This window comes from Zootoca vivipara, chromosome 6 (assembly GCF_965207765.1).
Source record: "Zootoca vivipara chromosome 6, rZooViv2.hap1.1, whole genome shotgun sequence".
Taxonomy (NCBI): Eukaryota; Metazoa; Chordata; class Lepidosauria; order Squamata; family Lacertidae; genus Zootoca; species Zootoca vivipara.
In genome coordinates this window covers 94,780,850-94,790,927 of record NC_142589.1, presented here as the reverse complement: position 1 = coordinate 94,790,927, position 10,078 = coordinate 94,780,850, and the positions used below count along the sequence as shown (strand labels likewise).

Below are 10,078 nucleotides of genomic sequence, written 5' to 3'. Positions count from 1 at the left end.
GTTGCCAAATGCACACATTGGCTGCAGTGCCTCTGCTTATTCAGGTTGCCAACTTACCAAAGGGCCCAGGTGCATTTTTTTAATTTTGGCAATGTGGCTTGGTGGGTGTTCCCAGGGCCAGACATTTGGCCCCCGGGGAATGCTTAGGTCCAGGACGTCCCCTCCAGAATCTGTTGTAAGGCACGATACATGCTTAAACTTTGAAAGTTTATCCACAATAACGCCCAGACCCCACGCTGCAAAACACAAGCTCTTCATCGGTAGCAAAAAAAGTCTTTATTCTTCTTATTATTTTATTCTTATTATTAAGAAGGCTCTGAAAGTTCAAAAAAATAAATCTCTGCATACAATTCTTGTAATTGGCAAGTGAGATCACCAAATATATATATGAGAACTTTAGCCACAGTCGGGATAAAGCTCCGCCCCCCGTCCCAGCCCCCCCCACTTTCTTTAAAAAATAAAATATATTTTAGTTCTTAAAATTTATTCAATAAAGTAAATTATTCTCCCCTAGAAATTCCCTACATATACACAGAAGTAAAAAATAAGTTTTCTTTAAAAAAAAACAACCAGGCTGAGAAAAAGAAAACGAGTGATAATGGGGTACAACTAAATGTTTAGCCCCCGCTCTTGAGTAGGCCCACTGAAATTAACGGACATTCGTTTAAATGGGTCTAACCCTGAATACAGGCAAATTTTCCTTTCTGTGTGTGCGTATTTGTGACTTAAATTGGCATAATGGGCGATTCCCCCGATCTTTTCCGATTGTGGTGAACCCCCAAATGACCCCACACTTCTCGTGGCATGGATTTTTTTTTGGGAGGGGGGGCACAGCGGGGTTTTCTTTGTCTTACCAACAAAAATTACATATGTATGTCCACCTAAATATGCCTGAGCTCTAACGTCAGCCATAACTGGAGAAGACTCATTGCAAAAACCAACAGTTTGATGCAATTTAAACCCACTGAAGGGGTTTACTCTGCGTATGACTAAGGAAGGCAGATACATTGGGCTGGATTGGGCATTTACACAGAGTAGACCCATTGCGATCCGTGGGCATGGCCAACGTCAGTCCGGGGACATGAATAACGGCCGCGTTTGTGGCACCATAAAGTCCTGGGAAGCGTAGTTTGTTCAGGGCGCCGAGAGTGGGGAGGAGACCACCCCCAGTCCCCCTCGGTAAAAACTACAATTCCCAGAGTTACCTGGGAAGAGGGGCTGGTTGCTAAACTACCCTGGGAACTGTAGCGCCAAGAGGGAAACGGGGTGCAGGTGTCCTAGCAACTCTCAGCGCCTCAAAAGTATACTTCCCAGAATTCTCAGGACTCTTCAAAGTGGCGCTATTCTGCTTTAAATGCGTGGTGTGAATTTGGCCCGTTGACACTAGTTCTGTAGAACTGAGCCAAACGCAATCCACAAACCCGGAACCGCAAAACCCCAACCCCCCCCCAAAAAAACGTATATTCAAAAATATTAATAGACAGTGTTCTCGATTAAAGAACAACAAAACATACAACCATGGCCCCTTTCAAAGTGCATGCGGACCTCGGTTTTCGCTCCCTTCGTTAGTGTTTGTAAAAAAAAAGCGAGAAAGAAAATACTGCTATTTGGAGAAAAAGGTTGTGCCCGGATCGAGAGTTAAAGCTATCCTGTAAACAATATCGTTTTAAAATATATTTCCGTCGGCCCACCTCTCGAAATCTGCAAATCTGCTTTCATCCCCGCCCTCCCGCTCCCCCAAATTTTTTAATTCCCCTCCCGTCCACCTCCAAATCTTGCTTATTACGCAGCGAAGGCGTAACGGATGAGTTTTGAGCTCCCCTCCCCGCCGCAAATCATCGTGTTTATGTGTGTGCTTTTTATATAAAAAAAGAGGTTCATAGAAACAGTTTGAAAGTTCACAAAAAGCCGGCCGTGTTTTCGTAAAAGGGTGGGGTGGGGAAACGGGGCCGCCGGCCACCCCGGGGACCCGCCTCGCCTACGAGAAAATGTGGATGGCTTGCGTGGCGGGCGTGTGGCAGGCGGGGCACTCAGGGTCGGAGCGGCCACAGATGCGCATGGCGCACTCCATGCAAAAGAGGTTGTGGCCGCAGGGCACCAGCGCGGCGATCACCTCGCTCTCGAAACAGACCATGCACTCGCGGGAAGCCTTGCGGGGGCCCTCGGAGACGGTGGAGTCGGTGGGGGACCCCGAGGCGGCTGAGAGGCTCCCGGGCAGCGAGGACGACGAGGAGTAGCCCGTGCTGTTGGAGAACGATGAGAGGGAGCCCTGCGGCGGCAGCCAGGGGAGGGCGTTGACCGGGTCGCTTGGGATGCGCCGGGCGAGGGGGTGCTCCAGAGCCGCTGCGGCCTCTGGGAAGGTGGGCGAGTGCCGCGGAGTGCTCTTGCGGCGCTGGGAAGTACCGCTGTGTGACGAGGAGGAAGACCGGCTGAAGGTTTGCAGGGGGTCGGCGGGGGGCTCAAACGGAGACCAGATGTGGGCGGGCGCCGCCAGATCCAAGGGGAGGAAGTCGAAGGCAAAGTCGCCGTCGTCTGAGCCCAGCGCACCGGCCGGGGTGTCGCTGAAGGGGAAGCCACTGGAGCCAGAGCCAAAGGGGCTGCTGGGGGCTCCATCGGAAACGGGGCCACCGAAAAAGGTCTCCGCTGGGGAAGTGTCACTGCGGAGGCCGGGCAGGGCCCGGTGGGCCGGGTTGGGGGCTTTCGACCACAGGCTGGAGGGGCCACCGGACAGGAGGTCCAGACAGACGTCGGTGCCATTGGAGTGGAAGTCATTGTCGGTGTTTACATCGACAAAAGAGCCGGTGCGCATGGTGATGTGCGCCTCGATTTCCTCCCGCGCCCGGTCGACGTTCTCGGGCATCCCGGTCACCTCGAAGACGGGCTCCTTATCTCGACTGGGGGTGACGATGTAGGTGTGGGTCTGCTGCTGGATGCGTTTGATGGTGGCCCCCTTGGGACCCACAACCAGCCCCACCACTCTGTAAGGGACGCGGACCTGGATGGTCGTCTGCCCCGGGAGGTTGGGGGGCCCCAGGACCGAGCCCCCCGTGCCGCTGGCTTTGTTCCGCGTGGCTCGGATCATGGAGAAATGCTCGGCGGCCGAGAGGATCTCGCGCTTGGCCATTTCGACGTCTTCTTTTCTCCCCGTCACGATGAAGACCGGGTCCTCCCCTCGCACTGGGGTCTTGATGTAGGTGTTGGTTTTGGCTCGCAAGGCCTTGATCTTGCACCCTGGAGCCGGGCGGAAAGGAGGAAGGGGAAGAGAAAAGGTCAAAATGTTAGCTCGCGGTTGAAATAAATGTTCAAAAGTACTTTCCCAAGTAAACCAGAGTCCTTTTTGTTGGGGATATTTCAGACCGAAATACCCAGGTGTCAAAAAAGGTTATTTATGTATGTCACTACTGCGGCCAGGGCCAGATTTAGGTTTGATGTGGCCCTCAGCTACTGAAGGTAACGGGGCCCTTTCTATGTCCAGCTGTCCTTTGTCAACAACAAATTGTCGCTGTTTGTGTGTGTGTGTGTGTGTGTGTGTGTGTGTGTGTTGAATATATGCTATAAGGCCACTGATTGACCTAATAGGTATCTAAAGCCATTTGCACATAACAAAATATGTATTTTATCAAAGTAATGGTCAAACTGAAATACAGTTAAGAAGAAGTATATGAATATACCATGGATAATGGTAAGCTGGATGTGGTCAAAAATGAGATGGCAAGAATAAATATTGACATCCTGGGCATCAGTGAACTAAAATGTACGGGAATGGGCGAATTCAGTTCGGATGACTATCATATCTACTACTGTGGGCAAGAATCCCGCGGCGTAGAAGAAATGGAGTGGCCCTCATAGTCAACAAAAGAGTGGCAAAAGCTGTAATGGGATGCAATCTCAAAAATGACAGAATTATCTCGATACGAATCCAAGGCAGACCTTTTAACATCACAGTAATCCAAGTTCATGCACCAACTACCGGTGCTGAAGAAAGTGAAATTGACCAATTCTATGAAGACTTACAACACCTTCTAGAAATGACACCAAAGAAGGATGTTCTTCTCATTACAGGGGATTGGAATGCTAAAGTAGGGAATCAAGAGGTAAAAGGAACAACTGGCAAGTTTGGCCTTGGAGTTCAAAATGAAGCAGGGCAAAGGCTAATAGAGTTCTGTCAAGAGAACAAGCTGGTCATCACAAACACTCTCTTCCAACAACACAAGAGACGACTCTACACATGGATATCACCAAATGGGCAGCATCGAAATCAGATTGATTATATTCTCTGCAGCCAAAGATGGAGAAGCTCTATACAGTCAGCAAAAACAAGACCTGGAGCTGACTGTAACTCAGATCATCAGCTTCTGATAGCAAAATTCCAGCTTAAACTGAAGAAAGTAGGAAAAACCACTGGGCCAGTAAGATACAATCTAAATCAAATCCCTTATGAATACACAGTGGAAGTGAGATACAGGTTTAAGGATTTAGATTTGGTGGACAGAGTGCCTGAAGAACTATGGATGGAGGCTCGTAACATTATACAGGAGGCAGCAACGAAAACCATCCCAAGGAAAAGGAAATGCAAGAAAGCAAAATGGCTGTCCAACGAGGCCTTACAAATAGCGGAGGAGAGGAGGCAAGCAAAATGCAAGGGAGATAGGGAAAGATACAGGAAACTGAATGCAGATTTCCAACTACCACACAATTGCGCTCATTTCACACGCTAGCAAGGTTATGCTTCAAATTCTACAAGGCAGGATTAGGCAGTATGTGGACCGAGAACTCCCAGAAGTGCAAGCTGGATTTCGAAGGGGCAGAGGAACTAGAGACCAAATAGCAAACATGCGCTGGATTATGGAGAAAGCTAGAGAGTTCCAGAAAAACGTCTACTTCTGCTTCATTGACTATGCAAAAGCCTTTGACTGTGTCGACCACAGCAAACTATGGCAAGTTCTTAAAGAAATGGGAGTGCCTGATCACCTCATCTGTCTCCTGAGAAATCTCTATGTGGGACAAGAAGCTACAGTTAGAACTGGATATGGAACAACTGATTGGTTCAAAATTGAGAAAGGAGTACGACAAGGTTGTATATTGTCTCCCTGCTTATTTAACTTATATGCAGAATTCATCATGAGAAAGGCTGGACTGGATGAATCCCAAGCCGGAATTAAGATTGCCAGAAGAAATATAAACAACCTTAGATATGCAGATGACACAACCTTGATGGCAGAAATTGAGGAGGAATTAAAGAACCTTTTAAGGAGGGTGAAAGAGGAGAGCGCAAAATATGGTCTGAAGCTCAACATCAAAAAAACCAAGATCATGGCCACTGGTCCCATCACCTCCTGGCAAATAGAAGGGGAAGAAATGGAGGCAGTGAGAGATTTCACCTTCTTGGGCTCCTTGATCACTGCAGATAGTGACAGCAGTCACGAAATTAAAAGACGCCTGCTTCTTGGGAGAAAAGCAATGACAAACCTAGACAGCATCTTAAAAAGCAGAGACATCACCTTGCCTACAAAGGTCCGTATAGTTAAAGCTATGGTTTTCCCAGTAGTGATGTATGGAAGTGAGAGCTGGACCATAAAGAAGGCTGATCGCCAAAGAATGGATGCTTTTGAATTATGGTGCTGGAGGAGACTCTTGAGAGTCCCATGGACTGCAAGAAGATCAAACCTCTCCATTCTGAAGGAAATCAGCCCTGAGTGCTCACTGGAAGGACAGATCCTGAGGCTGAGGCTCCAATACTTTGGCCACCTCATGAGAAGAGAAGACTCCCTGGAAAAGACCCTGATGTTGGGAAAGATGGAGGGCACAAGGAGAAGGGGACGTCAGAGGACAAGATGGTTGGACAGTGTTCTCGAAGCTACGAACATGAGTTTGACCAAACTGCGGGAGGCAGTGCAAGACAGGAGTGCCTGGCGTGCTCTGGTCCATGGGGTCACGAAGAGTCGGACACGACTAAACCACTAAACAAACAAACAAAAAATACGAATAGTGAAATACAATTAAGTATATGAATTGTGAAATAATTATTAAGCTCTAACTTAAAATGATTTTTTTTTATTCATGACAAACTAAATAATGCAAACACATTGGCATTTGGTAATAATAAAAGTTCCTTTAGAAACACCATTTACAAAGACTCATACTCTAGTCTCTGGACACTTGCTATAACATGAAATAATAATAATACATCACAGGAGCCTACACAACACAAAACACTGTTGCTGTATGAAGGTTTTATTTTATTTGTGTTTTATCTTGTATTATGGAAATGTACATCAAGGTTGTTGTTTTTCCCTTTAATTTTTTTTTGGACCCCCCCCCCCAAGAGAGCGGGGCCCTAAGCTAGAGCTTGTTTACCTTATATGTAAATCCAGCCCTGACCCCAATGCATCTCCCACCCCCCATCCCCTCTTGTGTGCAAAAAATTGAAGCTGGGCATAGGAGCTGAATTTAAGAGGGGCGTGGTCCAGGGGGCGGGCAGAGGGTGTGTGTGCTCCCGGAACAGCCCAATCGGAAGCAGGGAACGTGATGTCACTTCTTCCCAGACAGCATGCCCCTCTCACAAAGGGAACAAAGCAAAGATTAAAGGGGGGGGGTTGAGAGATGCACCCCCCCCCAAAAAAAACGTTAGGGAAAATAAAAATATTTGCACCCAAGCAAAACCCAAAACGATAAGTTGGAAATCCAGGAACATTGCACAGCAGCTCAGGCCTCTTAAGGATGGAGGGCTGAAGGGACAAAGGAAGGGAAGTTTGCAGTACACGGGAAGCCCAGCCTTAGATATATAGATTTGGGGAAATGTTGGGGTGGGGGGAATTGTACGTCACAACCGGTTCCACGCTTAAAGCAGGAAGAGTGTGATACTGTTCCATTTCAGTTGTTTGCAAAACCTAAACAGATGCTTTAAAAGCAGGTTTGCTTTCATCCGTAATTTTTTTTTTTTTTTTTTTTTGCAAAAAGGAAAGGGGCGGAGGTTTCATATTCGACCTACTCTCCTTTCTGGCCCGTTTTTAAAATATATATCTCCCTTTTTCCAAGCAGGGAATCAAAAGACAGGTCGGTTTGTTTGTTTTTTTAAAAAGGGGTGAAGTTTGTTTTGAAAAGGTGAAGTTTGGAAGCGCATCTCAAAACCACAAGATAGAAAGCTGCCCACAGAGCAAATGGCAACACGGAGGTCCATCAGGAATTTGGGGAGGGGTTTTTTTTTCCGGTGGGGGAGAAAGGACTGATGGCAAAGTTCATCCTACTCAGGGTAAGGCCACTGAAATTCAGGCCCGTTCGTTCCAGGCCCATCGACCCTGAGCAGAGCTCGTTTGGATGCAACCCATTTTTCTTTAATTATTATTATTTAAATTTGGTGGAAGGTTCAAAGTGTTCGACAGTTTTACCTGGGTCTTGTTGCTCTGCAAAGTGAGGCAAGCCTTGCCCCCAGGCAGACATGGGTCTCCCAGAGAGGAGGGATTTCCCCGCCCCCTTCCAAAATCATAGATCCCTAAACTCTCTCTCTGTGTGTGTGTCTCTCTCCGAATTATAAAAGCGAGAGACAGATATAAAAGAGACATTGATTTAATTCACTTTGGGATGAAAAAAAGTCAAGCGCTCCCCAAACTTCCTTCCCTTCTCTCTGTTCCTAGGATACAGAAGAACAAAAGGATTTGGGGTTTGTTTGGGATTTCCCCCCACCCTCACCCCAAAGCAGAAATGAGATAGGCCTGAAGTTTAAGGCATTTCCTGGCTGGAGGGATCTTTTGAGGCCTTAAAACCTGTGAGAAAAAGCTCTATAGGGCTGCATTTATAAATTCAGGTGGTAAGCAATGTGGTGGTGGTGGGGATTTTTTTGGGGTGGGTGGGGAGGAAGTCAGAGATACCCCCCTCCCTCAATTTCCATCCTATGTTGAAAACAGTAAACATATATTTATGTTAGACCATTTGGGGGCGGGGTGTCCTCTAGCTTAGCTCCCCCAAGCATGCCTGTTCTCTAATTCCACCCTCCCTCCACGAAAGTCCCATTTCCAAGAGAGAGTGGGATTTTTCTTCGCAAGGCGCTGCCTAAAAGATGCCCATTTTATTTCTTGGTTAAAAGAAAGTTAAGGAGAGAGGCTGCTCCGGGAAAACACAGCCCCCCCCCATGCAAAAAATAATAATGACCATCACCCCCACGTGAATTTTACTAGGTGGGTGTCCTGGCAATGCAAATGGGAATAACCCCAGGTGGGTGGGGTATAATCAATAAAATTATTATTTGCGCATTTCGGAAAGTGTCTCCCCGTCGCTCCTTACCTGCTGGGCTCCTGTTCAAGGTGGGCAAAGCAAACCAGAAGCCCCCCCCCGCCCCCACCCCCACGGTTACCTATCCATTGACGGTTTTGTGGATTTACCTTGCCTGCCCACGATTTCGGCCACATGCTCCGAGCTGGGCACAGAGACGCACTCGGTCATGTTGACGCTCCTCTTGCGGCTGCCGATGCTGCCCAGGGGCCCGGCCAGCAGGGGGGGCTGCGGGGTGTGGGGGTGCCCCAAGTGGGCCGGGAAGGCCCCAAAGATCTCGGCTGGGCGGGCGCTGCCACCCTCGGGCCCCAGGAGGGGCAGCGCTGCTCCTCCTCCTCCTCCTCCGGCATAGGCAAAGTGGTCCAGCCCCTCTGCCTCAAGTGGTCCAGGATCTCCATCCTTTGCCTCCTCCTGATGCTGCTGCTGCTGCGCCTCCTCCTCTCCTCTACCCTCCTCCTCCGCCTTTCCTCTAGCCGCTTCCTCCTCCTCCTCCCCATCCTTGGCCAAGCCCAAGATGGAGAGCTGGTCCAGGGCGAAGCGGAGAGCGGCCGAGGGGTCCTCTTCTCCATCATCTCCATCTCCATCCTCAGCATCCTCATCTCCCTGGTGGTCTTCCGGCGCAGGAGGAGGAGGAGGAGAAGGATGCTCTGAGCCACCTCCCTTGGGGAGGAGGATGGCGTCGGGGTCGAAGCAAGCGGGGGGCAGGACCTGGGGGTTCAGAAGCAGGCTCCCCAAGCCGGGAGGGGGGCAGCAGGTGCCGGGGCCCCCCTCCAGCTGGCAGAGGGCGCTTGGCATGGCAGGCGGGTCCTCCCCCTGAACCCGGCCCCCTCCTCCCTCTCCCTCCTCCTCCTCCTCTTCCTCCTGCTGGCCCCCCAGCCTGGGAGCCCGGCCGGCTTTGGGGGGGGCTCCGCACCGCCCCCAGCTGCCGCCCGCCTTTGCGCGCGCCCCAGACCCAGCCCCTTCGCCCAGCCCCCCGCTTTGGTTTGCAAGCCCATCCAAGGGAGGAGGAGGAGAGAAAGAAAGGAAGGAAGAGAGGGAGGGAAGGAAGGAAGGATGGAAAGGAGGAAGAGGAAGAGGAGGAGGGGAGCCAAGCCTGCCACCCCTCCGCACCCACAAGGCGCCCCAGCCTCGCCCCGCGACGCCCGCGCGTCACCCGGTGCCCAACAATGAGAGCCGGCGCCGGGAGGAGCGGCCGGGAGGGCGCATGCGCCCAGGGGGGAGAAGCAGGGGGAGGGAGGGCAAATCACAGCCACGCCCTCCTCGCCTCCCTGGACCCGGGGGGGGCAACGGGAAGGGGGGGGGATTGCTGCTGCTGCTGCGGATCGTCTTCCTTCCTTCCCTTCCCTCCCTATCCTTCCTTCTCTCCCTCCCTCCTTCATTCTTCCCTTCCTTTCCTCCTTCCCTTCATTCTATCCTTCCTTCCCTCCTTCATTTCTTCCCTTTCCTTCCTTTCCTCCCTCCCTCTTTCCTTCTTCCCGTCCCTTTCCTTCCTTCCATCCTTTCCCCCTCCCTCTTTCCTAAATAAAAAAATTCCTTCAGTAGCACCTTAAAGACCAACTAAGTTTTTATTTTGGTATGAGCTTTTGTGTGCATGCACACTTCTTCATAAGTCCCTCTTTCTTGCCATCCTTCTTTCCCTTTCCGTCCCTTCCTTCTTTCCCTCCCTCTTTCCTTCCATCCATCCCTTTCCTGCCCTCTTTCCTCCTTCCTTCCCCTCCCTTTCGTCCCTCACTTTCCTCCTTCCTTCCATCCCTTCTCTCCCTCCCCTTTCATCCTTCTTTCCTTTCCCCCTCCCTCTTTCCTGCCATCC

General features: G+C 50.3%; 1 protein-coding gene across 1 annotated transcript; it reads right to left on the bottom strand.

Annotated features, from left to right (window-relative positions):
* Positions 1–560: 560 nt before the first annotated feature.
* MEX3D (mex-3 RNA binding family member D) lies at positions 561–9,368 on the bottom strand. The gene is made up of 2 exons (XM_035121012.3): positions 8,379–9,368; positions 561–3,231 (listed from the first exon to the last, which is right to left on the bottom strand). The coding sequence occupies exons 1-2, from the start codon at positions 9,061–9,063 to the stop codon at positions 1,979–1,981; spliced, it is 1,938 nt and encodes a 645-aa protein (XP_034976903.3). The 5' UTR covers positions 9,064–9,368; the 3' UTR covers positions 561–1,978.
* Between the last annotated feature and the right edge of the window lie 710 nt (positions 9,369–10,078).